Raw genomic sequence first — 20,944 nt, 5'->3', positions numbered from 1 at the left:
CACATCTATGAACGGAGCAATTCGAGGTGTCGTCTGTGAATATCAAATCAAGACATTTCCCGTATTTATTACGAACATTGTTTAATTGATTAACTCCTGCATCCGCAAGCTCATTTAAGAACTGAAAGAATATATCCCGGGAAGAAGTAGGGACCATTAACCCATCAACTAGACTTCAAGACACGCAAGGTAAATTAAAGTCACCAAGCAATATGATAGAATCAGAGGAACTAGCCATAGAAACAACTGATCTCACTAAAGAGGAATGTCCGAAATAAATGGAAATATCAGATTGGGGTGGTATATAGGTGGCAATAAAATATTTAAACGTTGTGAAGAATTTCACACGCACGCAAAGAAACTCGATATGAACAGAGTCAGCAAAATGCACTTCCTCTGCAGAAAAACTTGTGTGAACGGCAATCAGCACGCCACCACCAGTTCTGTCCAGTCGGTCTTTTCTAAAAATCTCAAACGATTCCGATAATATTTCGGAGTTAAAAACAGTTGGCTTCAACAATGTCTCAGTAAACACAATAACGTCATAAAAAGTATCATGACTCTTAAGAAAAGTAACCGTTAGTTTAGTGTTCAACACCCTAACGTTTTGATAAAAAATATTTAAAAAAGAGTCAGTTAAATTAGACGTATAATTTAAATTAGACTTATGAGTATCCAAGAAAGAAGTAGTGTTAAGAACAGCTGTCTCACTTATTGCTCTGCCGCAGGTGAGACTGCTTTTTGAAAAAACTCGAACGGCCGAATTATGACATTCGTCGGCCAAAGCTGTGGGTACAGCATTTTGTCCGCATCAGCCGGATTCAGTGTTCTTATATTAAATGCTAGTTGTATAATTAATAAATTAGATAATTATAAGAATTAAAAAAAAAAATAAATAAATGTAAGGCGCGATAACCTTCGAAGAGATCTAAGGCCGAGCTTCTCTGCCAATTTGCGTCGTGCTCCTCTTGATTTTCCCTACAAATTGGCCGGACGGGACCTACATGTTTTATGCCGACTCCGAACGGCATCTGCAAGGCAGATGAGTTTTCACTGAGAGCTTTTCATGGCAGAAATACACCCGGAGCGCTTGCCAAACACTGCCGAGGGGCGACCCCGCTTAGAAAAATTTTCTTCTAATTGAAAAAACTTATTTCTAAAATGTTTGATGTTGCTTTGCCCGGGGTTTGAACCCAGGGCATCCGGTGTGGTAGGCGGAGCACGCTACCATCACACCACGGTGGCCGCATTAATAATATATTAATAATATAAGAATTTACTTTTATTAAATATTTTAGTTTCATTGATATTTTTAATTTTAACTTTTAGTTCAATAAATTTATTTATATTTTATTTATTTTTTGAAAGTAGATTAATCCCTACATTATTTTTGATTTTGGGTTGGGTTGCGCTACACAACCCCTTGAATCAATTTGGCATTTTAGTCGCCTCTTACGACAGGCATAGCTACCGCGGGTATATTCTAAGCTCCCTAATCCGCTGGAGCGGCATGCCTCCAGTGTTTCGACGTCTAGCTTTCCTTGGTTTTAATCGCGAAGAGAGGGGTGCGTATTTTGGCTGCGACAAGATAATGGTCCGACTCGATGTTAAGTCGGTTAGATGTTCGTAGTGTGCTTTCTTCTTCTGTAAGAGTTACATATTAATAACAGGGTTTACCGGGTGCGTTGTGGCAAAGGTGTTTGCCAATTCTGTATGGATTTTGCTTAGGGCCTCTTAATGCTTCATCAAACGGCTGTGTTGGCGGGTGCCGGATCTTATCATAGTGCTTATGGAGATGTTCCTTTAGGAGGCGGGGCTAGATCAAACAGTTGTTTTATAGGGTATCCTGGTTTGTGAAAGTTTAGCAAAAACTGCCTGTTCAGCATTTCGTTGTGCGCTTTTATGTTGAGCTCTTTGGCCTCACTATGTAGATGGTGTTCGTGGGTCATAAGGAGACATCCAGTGGCAGTTCTGATTGCATCATTTTGACAGGCCTGCAGCCTTTTCCGGTATGTGTTTTTAAAACCAGGCGACCAAACTGGTGACGCGTAGCACATAAACGGCCATTTGCTTTGTACGTGGTTAGCAACGTTTCTTTATCTTTTTCCCAGGTGTTGCCGGCAAGCGACTTGAGGATTTTGTTACGGCTTTGCACTTCAGATACAATTTCGGTGACATGCGCCTTGAAGGTGATATGTAGAAATTAAACAGAAGCGGGGATAGGACACCACCCGGTGGTACCCTCCGTTTAATTTTCCTAGGATTTGAGATTTCATCTTAAGGCTCAGACTACGGGACGCTGTTGGGCGTGAACGGAAAGGTGGCACAAAAGATTTGTAAACACGACGGGGTCGACGGATGTTGTGATCAAGCCTTGAACACCCCGTTCGACGCAGCCCTCCTTTGCACGTGACACGGTGTGTGAAGAATGTGACCATCCTAATAATTCGTTTCCGGCACACGCAGCAAAACCATTTCCCTGGACCGGGATCAGGTTCAGGCCACGGATCGGGGTCTATACCTTTCCGTAGGAGGAGAATATGGAGCAGTCCCGCTGGGAGTATGACAATTTGTGGAAGGGACGTGGTAAGTTAAATGGGGTTACACTGAAACGACAGCCCTTGGTCGGGGAAAATCCCGAGCCGCTCCGTTACATACTAACGTCTGCCTTGGGTAGTTAAGGATAGTTTTTCCCCTTTATGTAACTATTTTTTGAACTGTATTAGCATTAAACTTTATATATCTATTTCTTATACTGTATCATCATTAACTCACCTCTAAAAATATATCAGCACAGTCGTGTACCACAAGGACCAAAGAGCCAACACGATGTAAATTGCACACCCAACTTAACGACATGAGAAGTAGAGTAACCATATGATGGACAAACATTTGCCAGAAGTCCTTTCGCTTGACATCAATAAACTGTGTTACAGTTAGGGACCAATAAAATGACATCGATATCATATAATACCACCAAATATCGTTGGAAACAGACTGAAAGTATAACATTATTTGCAAAGTTACACTATCAAACATACAGATTTTAAAATAGTGTTGACGCGAATACAATTCATACTAGGCGAAAATTGTGCTTTGGCGCTTCATTGTGAAATAGTTTTGTGCGTCTCGCTTTGAAGCTGTCAATAGTCAAAGTTATAGTGTGGCATAAAGTTCTATCTTACGAGGCGACACATAATTGCGTTTTTCAAGTCAAACGAGTGTGATAGGAGTAAACTTTTTGAGAAAGATGTGTTTTCTAAATTTGGATTCCAGACTCTTTTGGTTCGCATCGATGTTGAGTCCACATTGTATTATTTGTTTTTTGCCGTTATACACCGTTTCCAGTTGTAATTTAGAAAGCCTTTGATGGCGATTAGAAAGAGTCAGTTGGATTTTAGAAAACATTGATTTGATTTTAGGAAACATCGATTGGATTTTGCAAGAGCTGTTTCCATTCCAATTGAACCGAGTCCTTCAAGTTGGGCACAATTAAACAAAAAAACATATACGTTTCCGATTTGAAAACTGAAAAAGAAAGCCCTTTCGAAACCAGTTTTCGAAAGGGGAAAATAAGAAACATGAAAGTAATTCTCCGGGTGTATAAACTTAAAAATCCTAACAAAAAGATGTTCTGAAAGCGGGAAGACAATTAATGCGGAAAAGCATAAATCTTGGGCAATCAAATACAAAAAAGGCTTAAACGCTTTGCAAAGAGATAGATGTTTTATTTTTAGCAAAATAATCTCTAAATATAATGCCAGATATACCAATGTTACTTTTCTGTTTCGTTTTATTGAAATAAGTACGGTCGGCTTTTGAAGTTCTCATATTATTTTCTTTGTAGTTGTTGTTGTTGTTGTAGCAGTGCTTCGCCCCACGTAACAGCCGCGATTTTCTTTGTAGTCATAAATAATGATGTCATATTAGGTAGAATGCAAAAACAACAGAAGTGGTAATATGCTACATGTACCACATTGGGTTAATTCATTTGTTTGACATAATAGTCCCTTACATATTCAATTGTCAATCTTATTTAATTGGCGCTTACCCGTTTAAACGGCAATTATAGAGCTCAAAAATAAAAATTTGAAGGCAACTGTAAGACATGGTGGTGGAAGTGTGATGGTTTTGGGCCTACTTGGCTGCCTCTGCCTTTTTGATGGCACAATGGACAAAAATTTGTATTTAAATGAAATAAATGTAAGGCGCGATAACCTCCGAAGAGATCTAAGGCCGAGCTTCTCTTCCAATTTGCGTCGTGCTCCTCTTGATTTTTCCCTACAAATTGGCCGGACGGGACCTACATGTTTTATGCCGACTCCGAACGGCATCTGCAAGGCAGATGAGTTTTCACTGAGAGCTTTTCATGGCAGAAATACAATCGGAGCGCTTGCCAGACACTGCCGAGGGGCGACCCCGCTTAGAAAAATTTTCTTCTAATTGAAAAATCTTATTTCTAAAATTTTGATGTTGCTTTGCCCGGGAGTTGAACCCAGGGCATACGGTGTGATAGGCGGAGCACGCTACCATCACACCACGGTGGCCGCCAAATTTTGTATTTAATCTTACTAAAAGACAATTTTTTGCAAAGTGCCCCTAATTTAGGTATACGTGATCGATTTCGCAATTACCAAGACAAAGACCCTAAACACAAATCCGGGATTTTGCAGGCATGGGAAATATGGAACTGTCCACACCTCATGAATCCACTTCCACAATCTCTCGCCTTAAATGACATTGAAAATTTGTGGTCAATTTTGTTTTCGGCTACACGGCAATGGCAGATTAGTAAGATTAGCGATTTAAAAATTACTCTTGTCGAAGAACGGCATAAGATACCCCGCGAAGCCGCTCAAAAATTAATTGCATCTATGGAAAATCGTCTTTGCCTACATGTATGTATGTGAAATATTCTCTTTGTTGTTGTTTACATGTATGTGTGGCTGCTTGCTTTGATCTTTACATGTACATACATATGTGTGGCTGCTTGCTTTATTGTTGTTGTGCATTTATATAGTAGCAGCATAGTGATGAGCCGAAATGCTAATATTCGCCACAGTAGGTATTGGATCAGAAAATTCTCTTTTGTTCTGCATGAAAAACGAGTTTTATGTAAAAATGTTTATTGGAATAAAAGTAAAAAAAATGTATGTTTTTTTTTTGTAGTTAAAACAATATCAAAAAAAAGATAATGCGTGAACATTGAGTTTTAAAATGTTTGTAAACTTCATTTCGGTTTTACCTTGTAAAATATATAGAATTAAGAAAAAATGTATCATAACAATAATAATGATAAAAAAATTATTGTTAGACCTTGTGCTCGATTCGAACCCGCGATTATACAAATAAGAACGCCGATATAACAACAAAAGTAACAACAAAAAATGCCTAAAATATCCTGAAAACACAAATTGGATTTTAGAAAGGGTTAAATGTGAAGGAGTAAAATTGATTTGTTTAACGTTATTTAAAATCCACCTTGCTATTCTAAAACCCAAATTCCGATTACTAAAATACACAAATATTTTCTAAATTCCAATCGACGTTTTTATTTGACTATTCTAAAACCCAACTGACACTTTCTAAAAAAACACAACTGAGAATGATGTAGTAACTGTGATCAATTCATTTCATCATGGCTTATCGAATTGAAATCGAAGACTTTAATTGATATGTGAAAATCAGAACGGATTTTTTTTTAATTTTTGGGAAAAGTCTTATTTCTTCACAAATGTCATTCCAGTTCTTAGAGCCGACCGTATTAATGTTGTTTCATGTTAATTCCATTACGTATATGTACACTCTTCCAGAAAATTACAAGTTACTGAAAAAAGAACTGAAAACAACCAGAAATACTTCAATTGTGCTAACCTGTTGTGGATAACTATACCAACATTGCTTTATGTCCCAAAACCACGGCTTGTCCCAAAGCACGATAACTCCAAAAATGAAACTATAGGTATAATAGATGCATCGCCACGTATTCTCACAAAATTTTACAAGAGTTGTTGGTTTATCTGTAGCTCTCCTTAGACGCCACCACCGTTGTATTTGTCGCTCAGACATGTCGGTTTGTTTTCTTAAAGAAGATACCTGAAATTTAAATGTAGATACTGGATAGTTATTACACAAATGGTGATAAAAAATTGATTATTAACAAACTAACCCCTTTATTCATAATATTTAACAAACAACGTCGTGTTGTTGTTGTAGCAGTGCTTCGCCCCATCCAATAGGTGCGACCGATCACAAATTGTCATCAATATCCTCTAACGGGAGTCCAAGGAAACTTGCTGTTTCAACAGGGGTGGACCATAATGTGAGGGGTGTTAGAGGCCTTGGTTACACATTACAATTAAAGAGTGGGTTGGTGTCATGTGGGGACACATTGCAAGCGGGGCATACATTTGGTATGTCGGGGTTGATTCTGGATAGGTAAGAGTTTAACCTATTACAGTATCCAGATCGAAGTTGAGCTAGAGTTACTCGCGTTTCCCTGGGGAGTGTGCGTTCCTCTTCCGCAAGTTTTGGGTATTTTTCCCTGAGTACTCGATTCACCGGGCAATTCCTGGCATAAAGGTCCGACGCCTGTTTGTGAAGTTCACGAGAACCTGCTTGTGTTTTTTTGCTCCATACGGGTGAGTTCTCAAGTGCTGCATTTCCTCACAATGCTTACGGAGATTACTCCTTAAGCCCCTGGGCGGTGTTGGCTCATCAATCAGATGTTGGGATGCCCAGGTCTCTGGGTATTCAACAGGAACTGTTTGGTTAGCATCTCATTTTTCTCTCTGGCGTGGAGTATTCTCGCCTCATTATGTAGATGGTGTTCTGGGGACATAAGAAGACAGCCCGTGGCGGTAGCAGTATTTTGGCAGGCCTGTAGCTTCTTCCAGTGGGTAGTTTTTAGGCTTGGCGACCATATAGGGGACACGTAGCATGCAATCGGCTGGCCAATTGCTTTGTAAGTGGTTATGAGCGTTTCTTTGTCTTTTCCCCAAGTACTACCAGCAAGAGATTTGAGGCTCTGGATTTCGGTACAATTGCTATGGCTATGCCGTCTGGGCCCACTGCTTTGGATGGTTTAGCATGACCGATGGCATCCGCAACTTCTTTGGCGGTGATGGTAATTGTGGACGCGCTGAATTTATGTTTATGTGCGTGTCTGTTGGCCCTCCGTCTATCTTTGTCGACCGTATAATGCATTATATATTGTCGGCAGAAAGCGCTCGCGCATTTTTTTGCATCCGACAGCAGTTTATCGCTAAAGGCGATGGAAATTTTTTCATTGTGCTTAGACGGATTCGATAGGGACTTTACTTTGGACCAAAGCTCACCTACACCGGCAGAGAGGTTACAACCGCTTAGGTGCTCCTCCCATTTCGCCCGCTTGTGTTCATCCACAAGTAATCTGATGCGTTGGTTTATATCCCTTATTTCGGGGTCGCCAGGATCGCGCTGTCTTATAAGGTCACTTTCTCTCGCTAAATTTGCGACCTCCGCCGAAAAGTGAAGCCAAATTTCGGTAATTCTACCGGCAGCAACGAAGCCAGCCGAGGCGGATTCAATGACCTTGCGAAAAGCACGCTCCCCTTGGTGAGCATCAGTCGGGATAGGAAGGGCAGCAAAGCGAAAGGATTTGTATTCGTCCCACTTTACTTTTTTAAAGTGCAGTTTTCAGTGACACTGATGTCGGCGGTACGCTGGAGCGGAAATGGTAAAGTCAGGTCGCCGGATGCCAATGTTACCATCGGCTGCCAGTTGACGCAGTTTTCGAGTCCTGCGCTCACGATTGATATATCCGCCGAACTGTGACAGCTTCCTACCATACGTGTGGGGGCGTCTCCGTTTATTGTGCAGAACGTCGTTTCTTCTATTTGATCCGCCAACATCTCAGCCCTACTGTCTGCCTGCAAGTTTGAATGCCAAAGATCGTGATGGGGATTGAAATCGCCTAAGATAATACGATTACTGCCAGTGAGTAAGGCGCTGATATTAGGGCGGTATCCACTGGGGCAACAGGTGGCAGGAGGGATGTAGATGTTGATGATTTCTAGGTTTGCATCGCCTGACCGGACAGATAAGCCTTGACGTTCTAAGACACTGTCCCTGCGGCCGATGTCGGGATCAAATATATGATATTGCACAGAGTGATGTATGATAAATGCGAGGCCACCTCCATTTCCACTCTCGCGATATTTTATGTGGAATACTCAGAACAAGTCTGCAGAGCAGATCTTGCTGTGAGTTTAGTCTCTTGAATCGCAGAAATGCGGATATTGTGCCGCTTCATGAAATCGACTATCTCTGGGATCTTCCCAGTTAATCCATTACAGTTTAACTACAGAATTCTGAAGTGCAACGGGGGAGACGTCGTCACTCTGGGAGTAAGTGACGGGTGACTACGCCTGGGTTGTGAAAGGCTGGGACGCAACTGCTGTTGTGGCCCTGGTACTGGACGTCCTTGGGTAAGCATTGTGGTACCCGGTGTATTTGGGTATGCGGCCTGGAAACATGGCGCTATGAAACCCGTCGGGGATTGCCGCCGCGGAGACCAGAACATTTAAGGCGTAGACTACGGGACGCCCTTGGGCGTGAACAGCAAGTAGCCACTAAAGATTTATAAAAGTTACGTGGACGTCGGGTTTTGGGATCTAGCACAGAACGACCTGTTCGATGCAACCATCCCTTGCACGAGACCAGAGATCTGCTTTGAGTACTAAAAAAATTAGTGCACTTAGTCATGAGCCAAAAAATTTTGTCTAAATGCGTACTTAGTCAAGTACAGAAAAATACCATAAATACGTACATAGTATATAGCATTCGCTTCAGCTTCGTGTGATTTATCAGCTAATTGACAGGGCTGTTTTCTGCACCGTCAATGGCAGTGAGGGCAAGTAATGTTGCCTTTTTGGCCATTTTTAGGGGTAGGTTGTTGAGAAAAGATAATGATGCCCTCTATTGAGGCTAAGCTGGTTTTACAACAGAACACAACTTTTTGAAGGGTTGGCGTTAAGGCGACATTTTCGTGTAGAAAAGAAAACACTATTATTAGTTTCGTGTACATCGATGTGTTGCTAGCGTCAGAAGGCTGATATGACTGTATTCATTTTATTGTACGTTAGGCTTACTTATTCCTATTAGTGTTTTCGTATAACACAGTTGACTTTCTTGCTCAATAAGACAATTGAGTACTGAGCTGCTTCGTGGCTTATGAGCGGTTATTCATTTTACGAAGCATGACTACGTAAATGTGTTTTAGTGGATATAAGTGCTTGATATTCTTTGTTTGTGTACGCACTAATACTCATTTTTTGGTTAGTCCACTAATAACCTTAAAAGATGAATAATTGCAGCCCACTGCACGAGACACACTGACAAGAGTATGACCGTCCTAAAAAGATTCTTTTCCGGCAGACGAAGCAAAACCATTTCTCAGGACCGAGTCAGGAGACGGACCCAGATTGGATTCGATACCTTCCCGGAGCAAGAGAAACTTTGTGTTCAAGATCGGTTTTTTTACTTTTGTACTTTACAGCCTATAAATCCCTGCAGAAAAAAACAATCAACTGGTATAAAAAGGTAACTGATATTTTCCTTCATTACGCAAACTAACGAACTTTAAATGAATTTCTAAATTTAATTTATTAAATGTTTTGGAAAAAATTGATTCAAAAACTGAAAATGCCACTTCGTATGGGTTATTACCTAGCTAAAAAATCAGTTTGAATTGAGATCTTACCTGCTCCTGTTTTCAAGAAATTTTCGTGCATATTTTACTGAGATGTGCAGTTTCAAAGCAATTTTTGATGCATAAGGCGGAATATATATTAACGTTGTTCTATAAATAATGTAATACAATATACCTATACACATGTAAAGCTATTTATTCACATTTATATAAATTTTTGTATATAAACCGTTACATAGCATTACATATACTTATATCCAAATATATAAAAAATTCCACTAGACATTTTTTCAACAGAAAGTGAATTAGAATTAAATGGAGAGAACGGCCGTTAGCTCAGTTAAATAAATGGTTTGATTTAAATAGGGAATTTTATGGATCACTTCCTTGAAAGCTTATTATTGATTTAATAAATATGGGTGTTTCCAACGTTACAGAAGTTTCATCCTGGCATACTTTTTTGGATATAAAAACTATAGTAGTGTAACAAAATTTAGGAAATTCCAGATTATTATGCACTTTCTGTTAACGTTCGAATCGCGAACTGTCAAATAAATAACTCAAATATTCAATGTGTCAAAATTTTCTTTATTAAAACTCTACTGTGGCAGTAGTACAATTGCAAAACTCGCGTTCTTAAATTATAGCGTTTAAAATCAAACTGGCTGATTATTCCTCAACTTGCGCTCTTTCATACTTTCTCTTGTCCCGTTCGCATATCTCTCCAAGGGTCTAGACCCTTTACGAGCAACCTTCTCGAAAAGCTGCTATTTATATCTCCTTTATTTTTAAGTTTTATTAATAGCCTTAAAAGTGTATTTTAACTTTTTGGTTAATTATTGAGCTCAAGGCCACAATGATAAATAAAACATCATATATTTTGTGGTATTATAATTTAAATAATTGTTCGATATTTGGGTTTCAATCTGAAACCATCCTGAGGACTATAAATAAAAAAAATGTAAGACGCGATAACCTCCGAAGAGATCTAAGGCCGAGCTTCTCTTCCAATTTTCGTCCTGCTCCTACATGTTTTATGCCGACTCCGAACGGCATCTGCAAGGCAGATGAGTTTTCACTGAGAGCTTTTCATGGCAGAAATACACTCGGGGCGCTTGCCAAACATTGCCGAGTGGCGACCCCGCTTAGAAAAATTTTCTTCTAATTGAAAAACCTTATTTCTAAATTTTGATGTTGCTTTGCCCGGAGTGTGAACCCAGGGCATACGGTGTGGTAGGCGGAGCACGCTACCATCACACCACGGTGGCCGCCAAACAAAATTTTTCCATACAACTTACATACATATGTATATATGGCAACAAAAATTCCTACCATATTAATCTTATTAAAATACATGTACATTTATGTATGAACATTTGCACACTTGTTTACTAATAAACAAATTCAATTTTGTGGGGCGCTGACAGTCTCCACCTTAACAAAATAACTTAGTTTTCAACTGTTTATTATATTTTAAAGTTTAAAGAAAAGCTTACAATAAAAACATTTTAGGTTCACTTTTAACTGATAATAATATAGCGTTTGAAAAAAGGCCATTTTTTTTTTTGTATTTTTAGAGTAAAATGGGTTTTGTTATATAAGTTAACGCAAAAGATTATAACAACAGTTAACACAACAGATTATAACAACAACAACAAAGGTTGGCCACTATAAATGGTCAACACCTCTGAACAAACAAATCAATAACTGCTGACGCTTCATCAGCAGTTTATTAAATTGGTAAATTAAATAGGTCAACCAAATTGGTAGACAACAATCTCTGCACGAGTAAATCAACAACTGTTGACGCTTGATCAGCATTTCACTAAAATTGGTAAATTAAATGGGTCACCCAAATGGGTAAACAACAGTCAGCGGAAAGATCGATTTCCACATTGATCAATAAGGGCACATGTAAGTGCAACGTGACGTGAGGCCAATAGTAGGTGTAGTTTTAAGTTAAGAAAATAATTGTAATCAGTTCTAGTCTTAATTGCAAAGTGAACTCAATAAAGAAAGTACGGCGGAAGAAACAAATCCGCTGATCTGTTAAAAAAATAAGTTTCTATAAATGAAATTTTAACTGGCGCCCGAGCAGGGACCGGTTACGTTAGCGAAAAAAAGTTTTTGAATAAAATTTGGAAAAAAAGTGTTGTGAATCTACGGTTGCACGCGAGAGTCCTTGAATCGCGCGCAGCGAAGTGGAATAATAACACAAGACGCAGTAGTCCTTAAATCGCGCGCAGCGAAAAGGAATAATAACCCAAGACGCAGGAGTCCTTGAATCGCGCGTAGCGAAGTGGAATAATAACACAAGACGCAGAGTCATCAAATCGCGCGCAGCGAGGTGGAATAATAACACAAGATACCGGAGTCCTTGAATCACGCGCAGCGAATAATCAAACAATAGAATTCGAACAGAAGTTAACCGGTCTAATCGCGTTGGATTCCGGTAGGAAAGGAACGCACTCCTTCAAAAGAGCACGAAAGGTGCCTCAGTAGTCGAAACAAAACGGAGCCACACCTCACCGCCAGAAGGATAGAGTAAAATAATATTAAGCAATAAATTAAGAAATACTAAAAATTTACGTGAAAAAGAAAAAAAAAACAATGTTGTGAATTGAAGCTTTAAGGAAAATATTAAAAATTAAATCATATCAAAGATCGAAAAAATATAAAAATTTTAAAAAAGAAAAGGGTTATGAAGTGAAACCTTAAGAAAAAAAATAAAGTAATAGAAGATTGAAGAAGAAACAGTGAAGAATCATAAGGATTTACCACAAACATTTTTTTTAGGATACTAAGTAGTGCTTTATTTATTTATTTATTTATTTATTTAGAAGTAGTGCTTAGACTAGTTTACACTCTAATATACCAATTTATAATATCTGGATTGTACAGCCATAAAATAATATAATTCAAAGCTGCGATTACCACGTTCCAGCTTATAACAGCGAATATTCTCTGCGATTCACCGCCAAAGGGACCCTGCAGAGAATAATAATACTGTGACGAATATTAGTGACCCTAAGTGATACTCACATCACTAATCTGATACTAAGTAAATAAAGCCACAACAACAATAAAGCAAGCTGCCACACTTGTATGTACGTAAACAAATTAATCATTATGTCTACACACATACATACAAGGCAACAGAGAGAGATACTCACAAACGCATGTCATCATCAGCCGCTCACACATGTATACACACGCATATGGATACAAATTACAAATATACGTGTATATAGCTGGTAAACAAGCATCAGGTTCACGAAATTACTAGACCTTAGGAGAAATGGGTGAACGAGGAAATCGAAGAGTATAAAAGCAGCACAAGCTGAGGCATCACAAAGTCAGTTTGTTTTGAATACGCTATCAGTTGCGAAGTGAAGTTTAATTGTGAAGTACTTTCAAAGCAGTCTAATAAAGACCATTTTGTAATACAGAATATTGGAGTGTTTTATTCAACAGTTTAGCGATACGAACGTAAGCAGAAGTTTGCAAATAAGAGGGATTGCAGTAAATTCGTTACAAATGGTGTCAGAAGAGGAATTGTTGAATAAATTCCGAAGATTGGGAATATAACTTGGACATGGCGAAGTTGAGTGAATTGACCATCCAGCAACTGAAGGAGGAGTTGGAAGTCCGTGGATTGGCTGTTACTGGCAATAAATCCCAGCTACAAAGACGACTAAGTGTAGCTATGGTATTTGAAGGAATCAATGCTGAGGAGTATGTCTTTCATTCTGATAGCGACAAAACAACAACAAAAATGGAAGAAAAAAACGAAACACCGCATACAGTGACAGCACAATATCTGCACAAACATCGACAATGGGATCAGCTGGAGTCACAGGAGGCACGCATTTCAGAAATGGCGTCGCAAGTGTCATCTCAACTGGAAGCGCAAGAGGCACGTATATCTGGAATGTCGACACAAATTTCGAAACAGGTATCATCGCAGCTCTTTGCGAAACTGGAAGAGCCGGATGCAAAAATTGTACAACTCGAGAACAAAATTGATGCCGAGAGAGAAACGCCCAGCTGTTCCAGCGAGCAATCCGAAGGTAAACCTCCATCTTTTGACGGTTCTGTTCCTTTCCAGGTATTCAAGCCTCAGTTTGAGAAGACGTCAGCAGTGAACAACTGGAATGCGGAAGATAAGGTTGCTGCACTTTTCGTGGCATTGAAAGGTCTTGCAGCTGAAATCTTACAGACTATTCCAGAGTACGAACGGAACAGTTATGAAGCATTGATGGCCGCTATCGAGAGACGTTGTGGAAGCGACCATAGAAAACAGATATACCAAATTGAGTTGCAAAACCGTTACCAAAAAGCGAATGAGACTTTGCAGGAGTTTGCGTCGGATGTTGAAAGATTGACTCATCTCGCAAATGCAGCCGCACCCGTGGAATACACCAAGAGGGTTAAAATTCAAAGCTTTATAAATGGAATACGGGATGTCGAAACGAAACGAGCTACATGTGCGAACCCAAAGCCAAGATTTGCTGAAACGGTATCCCATGCACTGACTATGGAAACAGCGTTAGTTTTGAGTAAGCCCGCATACAAAGCTCATCGCGTGGAAGTGGAAAGGCCATGTTGCGTAGACACAATTTTGAAAGCACTGAAGGGAATACAACAGAAAAATGCCGGAGTTATGAAGTGTTTCAAGTGCGGTAACCCAAGTCACATTGCACGTCATTGCAGTACCGGTCATGGTAGTTCCAACTTGGCTGGTCGCAAACGCAAAGCTGGAGGAGATAAGCAAGAGCGAGTCAGATGTAAAGATCGAGAACTTGCTCCAGGTATTGAATGTCGTGTGATACCTATCTCGCAAACTGGAAGGAAATCGAGCAGTCTTACCGTCAAAGGAAATGTGGATGGCAAGGAACGTGTACTGACTGTAGATACGGGCGCATCTCATTCTTTAATCCGATCTGATTTGGTCAACAGGAGAGTGAAGCCATTACCTGGAGCAAGATTGCGTACGATTACTGGCGAGTATATCCAAGTCCAGGGAGAAGTGGTATGTGAAGTCTTAATTAGGGAGGTCATGGTTCTACACAAATTTGTTGTGGCAGAGATCGTTGATGAAGTCATATTAGGAGTGGATTTCTTAGCTGACTATGACATCAGGATCGATATGCAGAGAAGGATTATGCAGTATAAGAACAAGGGCGTGCCACTTAACTTCAGTTTTGAGCAAGGGTTCAGCAGTAAGCGAGTGCAGGTGAAAGAGATTCGACAAAAACCACAAAATTCAACGGCAGCAAATCGGGCAAGGGTTTATGAAACGAATGGATGCACTAAAACAAAGGACAGAATTTTCCAGAAAGAATGCAAAGGTGGTTTCAAGCCAGGGCGCACTACTGTTGTGAAACGTCGGAACGATACTGATTATGTGAAGCTAGTCCGTCAAGCACAAGCTCTACCAAGTAGTTCATTGGCCAAACAACAGAGAGTGAGGGAACGGTCCAGGATAATGAGTAGTAGGATGAAACAGAGGTACGACAAGAACAATAATTGGGAAGGTTTCTTGGAGGGAGATTTGGTACTGCTATACAACCCTCACCGACGGAAAGGTGTTCCATCCAAATTTTGGTGCAGCTGAGAAGGCCCGTGCAGAGTTGTGAAGAGGATCAGTGATGTCATCTACCGCATACAAACAACTGGGAAACCAGGAAATAGAAGGGTGGTTCATTTGGAGAGGCTAGCGACGGTTAGATCGGGAGATTTGTCTGATCGGGACGATCAGACTTAGGTGGAGGGCAGTGTGACGAATATTAGTGACACTAAGTGATACTCACATCACTAATCTGATACTAAGTAAATAAAGCCACAACAACAATACAGCAAGCTGCCACACTTGTATGTACGTAAACAAATTAATCATTATGCCTACACACATACATACAAGGCAAACGCATGCCATCATCAGCCGCTCACATATGTATACACACGCATATGGACACAAATTACAAATATACGTTTGTATAGCTGGTAAACAAGTATCAGGGTCACGAAATTACTCGAACTTAGGAGAAATGGGTGAGCGAGGAAACCGAAGAGTATAAAAGCAGCACAAGCTGAGGCATCACAAAGTCAGTTTGTTTTGAACACGCTATCAGTTGCGAAGTGAAGTTTAATTTTGAAGTAGTTTCAAACCAGTCTAATAAAGACCATTTTGTAATACAGAATATTGGAGTGTTTTATTCAACAGTTTAGCGATACGAACGTAAGCAGAAGTTTGCAAATAAGACGAATTGCAGTAAATTCGTTAAAATTGGTGTCAGAAGAGGAATTGTTGAATAAATTCCGAAGATTGGAAATATAACTTTGACATGGCAAAGTTGAGTGAACTGACGTTCCAGCAACTGAAGGAGGAGTTGGAAGTCCGTGGATTGGCTACTACTGGCAATAAATCCCAGCTACAAAGACGACTAAGTGTAACTATGGTATTTGAACGAATCAATGCTGAGGAGTATGTCTTTCATTCTGATAGCGACAAAACAACAACAAAAATGAAAAAAAAACGAAACACCGCAGACAGTGACGAGCACAATATCTGCACAAACATCGACAATGGCATTTCAGCTGGAATCACAGCAGGCACGCGTTTCAGAAATGGCGTCGCAAATGTCATCTCAACTGGAAGCGCAAGAGGCACGTATATCTGGAATGTCGACACAAATTTCGGAACAGGTATCATCGCAGCTCTTTGCGAAACTGGAAGAGCAGGATGCAAAAATTTTACAACTCGAGGACAAAATTGATGCCGAGATAGACGCGTTGAGAGGTGTTGTTGTTGTTGTTGTTGTAGCGATTAGTTACTCCCCGAAGGCTTTGGGGAGTGTTATCGATGTGATGGTCCTTTGTCGGATACAGATCCGATACGCTCCGGTAACACAGCACCATTATGGTGCTGGCCCGACCATCTCGGGAACGATTTATATGGCCACATTAAACCTTCAGGCCAGCCCTCCCTCCCCACCCCCAAGTTCCATGAGGAGCTTGGGGTCGCCAGATCCTCGTCTGTTAGTGAAACGGGATTCGCCGCTCGAAGGTGAGGTTGACAATCGGGTTGGAGAAGCTATATATTGCGCTACACAACCCCTTGAATCCCGCGTTGAGAGGTCTTATGCAACAGTTACAACTAAATCGCCCAGCCGTTCCAGCGAGCAATCCGAAGGTAAAAAGCACATCTTTCGACGGTTCTGTTCCTTTCCAGGTATTCAAGCTTCAGTTTGAGAAGACGTCAGCAGTGAACAACTGGAATGCGGAAGATAAGGTTGCTGCACTGTTCGTGGCATTGAAAGGTACTGCAGCTGAAATCTTACAGACTATTCAAGAGTACGAACGGAACAGTTATGAAGCATTGATGGCCGCTGTCGAGAGACGTTATGGAAGCGAGCATAGAAAACAGATATACCACATTGAGTAGCAAAACCGTTACCAAAAAGCGAATGAGACTTTGCAGGAGTTTGCGTCGGATGTTGAAAGATTGGCTCATCTCGCAAATGCAGACGCACCCGTGGAATACACCGAGGGGGTTAAAATTCAGAGCTTTATAAATGGAATACGGGATGTCGAAACGAAACGAGCTACATATGCGAACCCAAAGCCAAGATTTGCTGAAACGGTATCCCATGCACTGACTATGGAAACAGCGTCCTTTTGAGTAAACCCGCATACAAAGCTCATCGCGTGGAAGTGGAAAGGCCATGTTGGGTAGACACAATTTTGGAAGCACTGAAGGGATTACAACAGAAAAATGGCGGAATTATGAAGTGTTTCAAGTGCGGTAACCCAAGTCACATTGCACGTCATTGCAGCACCGGTCATGGTAGTTCCAACTTGGCTGGTCGTAAACGCAAAGCTGGAGGAGATAAGAAAGAGCGAGTCAGATGTAAAGATCGAGAACTTGCCCCAGCCATTGAATGTCGTGTGATACCTATCTCGCAAACTGGAAGGAAATCGAGCAGTTTTACCGTCAAAGGAAACGTGGATGGCAAGGAGCGTGTACTAACTGTAGATTCGGCGCATCTCATTCTTTAATCCGATCTGATTTGGTCAACAGGAGAGTAAAGCCATTACCTGGAGCAAGATTGCGTACGATTACTGGACCGTATAACCAAGACCAGGGAGAAGTGGTATGTGAAGTCTTAATTGGGGAGGTCATGGTTCTACACAAATTCGTTGTGGCAGAGATCGTTCATGAAGTCATATTAGGGGTAAATTTTTTACTATGACATCAGGATCGATATGCAGAGAAGGATTATGCAGTACAAGAACAAGGACGTGCCACTTAACTTCAGTTTTGAGCAAGGGTTCAGCAGTAAGTGAGTGCAGGTGAAAGAGATTCGACAAAAACCACAAAAGTCAAAGGCAGCACATCGGGCAAGGGTTTATGAAACGAAGAGGCCAAACAAATCAAAACTGAAGGTACCTGCGAGAAAAACACTGTCATTGACAAACCCTAATGGATGCACTAAAACAAAGGACAGAATTTTCCAGAAAGAATGCAAAGGTGGTTTCAAGCCAGGGCGCACTACTGTTGTGAAACGTCGGAACGATACAGATTATGTGAAGCCAGTCCGTCAGGCACAAGCTCTACGAAGTAGTTTATTGCCCAAACAACAGAGTGTGAGGGAACGGTCCAGGACAATGAGTAGTAGGATGAAACACAGGTACGATAGGAACAATAATTCGGAAGGTTTCTTGGAGGGAGATTTGGTACTGCTATACAACCCTCACCGGCGGAAAGGTGTTCCATCCAAATTTTGGTGCAGCTGGGAAGGCCCGTGCAAAGTTGTGAAGAGGATCAGTGATGTCATCTGCCGCATACAAACAATTGGGAAACCAGGAAATAGAAGGGTGGTTCATTTGGAGAGGCTAGCCGCGGTTAGATCGAGAGATTGGTCTGGTCGGACGATCCTTAACGTTATAAGGAATAAAGTTGTGTGCAACGGTGACATTGTCCTCTAGTCTTACAATACACCTTTGGACTGGAAGGCCATCTCGAGATGCCTTACCCTCCACTACGCCGATAAGCGAGACATAGGTACCCTTGAGTACCAGATGACTTCTTTAGTGCAGGGCAACCTCACTATTTAAGAATTTTACCAACGCGTTTATTCCCATCTCTCCCTTATTCTAAATAAGCTTGGATGCATGGAAGTCGGTGCAGAATCTATGCATCTACTTACCCGCACATACCGGGTCAAAACCCTCGACACTTTCATACGAGGACTGAAAGGTGATCTACCAAAACTGCTTGGTATGAGAGAGCCAGTAGATCTTCCTCAAGCTCTTCACCTATGCCTAAAATTGGAGAACTAAAACTTTCGTTCTCATTACGCAATGAATAGCAATAGCGCAAATAGGAAGCCTCACGACTTCCGACCACCTCTCCCAGCCAAAAAACCAATTATTGAATTTTATCCTCAGTTCGTATACATGCCAAGACCTCAGATGCAACCCCAGAACTTTGCAAATCACTATCGTCCTCAACCTACCTTTAACAATTACCACAATAGTCAACAAAATATACCATTTGGTCAACAACCCCTTCCAAGCCTCAACTTCCACGTCCAGAACCAATGGACGTCGACAAATGGACGTCGACACTCAAGAGTGGTAAATTATATGAATAGGCCACAAGCTAATAACGGTGTCAAAAGACCATAAAACTTTTCACAACAAGTACCCGTTAAACAACAGAGAAACTTTCATATAGAGGCAGGCGAACACCAAGACTGCCAGCAGGACCTAGTATACGATACAGATCAATACTACCAACAAGACTGGACTCCAACTCGTCAGGAGTATGAAGCTGCTTTGGCGGCTAACAAAAACGAACAATCAATTCAGACATATGTTGAAGGAAACCCATCCCCTGAAACCCAAGATCACATCGACCTTCATTTTTTATAATGAACAGTTCTTCGTTGCCTTACATACAATGCAAAACGAAGAACGGTAAAATTCCAAGCCATGCCCCAAAAAAAAATTCCCAATGACGAACCATTTGTTGCAAAGTCTATTGCAGGACAAATCCAAATTACTTACCATACAATTATTAATCTTTTTGGTAAAAATGACACTAGCTTAAAATTCTTCGTACTACCAACATTGAAATCCTTCGATGGTATTATAGGAAACGACAGTCTAAAAGAGCTTCACGCTACAAGTACGACACCCTGACATTAGGTAACGGCATAACAATTAAAATCAGACAGCAACCCTCTCCTGCAGTTAATAAAATAGACGTTAGTACTGACCATATGACAGCAACACAAAAACAACATATTAATTACTTAACGAAAAAATACCCCCATCTCTTTACAGAACCGTACGAGAAAGTGACATATACAACTACCATAGTAGGAGATATTAGGACTTCATCAGATACCCCAGTATATACCAAATACTACCCCTACCCTTTGGCAATGAGAGATTTTGTCACCACTGAAATAAGCAACATATTAAGAGGTGGAATTATTAGACAATCGCGTTCACCTTACAACTGTACCTGTATGGGTGGTACCCAAAAAACTAGACGGATCCGGCCAGAAGAAATACAGACTTGTTATAGACTATAGGAAATTGAACACACTGACAATAAAAGATAAATACCCCATCCCAGAGATCAATGAAGTAATATCGCAACTGGGAAATAACAAACATTTTTCTGTCCTTGACCTAAGAAGCGGCTTCCATCAGATTCCCTTGAAGGAATCCGACATAGTGAAGACGGCTTTTTCAGTCAACAACGGTTTCCTTTCGGACTGAAAAACGCTCCAGCAATTTTTCATAGAGCGTTAGATGACATATTAAGAGACCATATAGGGAAAATTTGCTATGTCTACATAGATGACATAATAGTTTTCGGCAAAGACGAACGAAGCCACCTTCATAATCTAGAAAAGATTTTTCATACGCTTGAAAAGGCAAACACGAAAGTCCAGCTGGACAAATGCGAGTTTTTCAAGAAACAAGTCGAATTTCTAGGTTTCATTGTCTCCCCCACAGGAATAAAAACCAATCCTGCAAAAGTAAAGGCAATTCAGGAATTCCCTTGCCCAAGAACTTTGAAAGATCTAAGATCTTTCCTTGGCCTATCTGGCTATTATCGACGCCTCATTAGCGAAACCTCTGACTTCGCTTTTAAGAGGGGAAGATCGACGCGTGTCCAAACTTGCATCCAGCAAAAAGAGAGTTATGCTCGATAGTGACGCCATGACCGCT

The 20,944-nt window shown here is 40.7% G+C and overlaps 1 protein-coding gene across 5 annotated transcripts in view; it reads right to left on the bottom strand.

Moving 5' to 3' along the window:
* The window catches only part of schlank (ceramide synthase schlank), a 737,426-nt gene that overhangs the window by 274,095 nt on the left and 442,387 nt on the right, over positions 1-20,944 (bottom strand). For 3 of the 5 annotated variants that reach the window (XM_067782172.1, XM_067782169.1, XM_067782170.1), the window contains exons 3-4: positions 5,875-6,096; positions 2,776-2,997 (exon numbers count right to left, since the gene is read on the bottom strand). In XM_067782172.1, coding sequence (XP_067638273.1) covers positions 2,776-2,997; positions 5,875-6,096 — 444 coding nt within the window. The remainder of the gene's footprint in view (positions 1-2,775; positions 2,998-5,874; positions 6,097-20,944) is intronic. The other 2 variants (XM_067782173.1, XM_067782174.1) reach the window with 2 other exon arrangements.

Source organism: Eurosta solidaginis, chromosome 4 (genome assembly GCF_040869045.1).
Source record: "Eurosta solidaginis isolate ZX-2024a chromosome 4, ASM4086904v1, whole genome shotgun sequence".
NCBI lineage: Eukaryota > Metazoa > Arthropoda > Insecta > Diptera > Tephritidae > Eurosta > Eurosta solidaginis.
The sequence above is the reverse complement of the archived record's forward strand: the minus strand, read 5'-3'. Positions and strand labels throughout refer to the sequence as shown.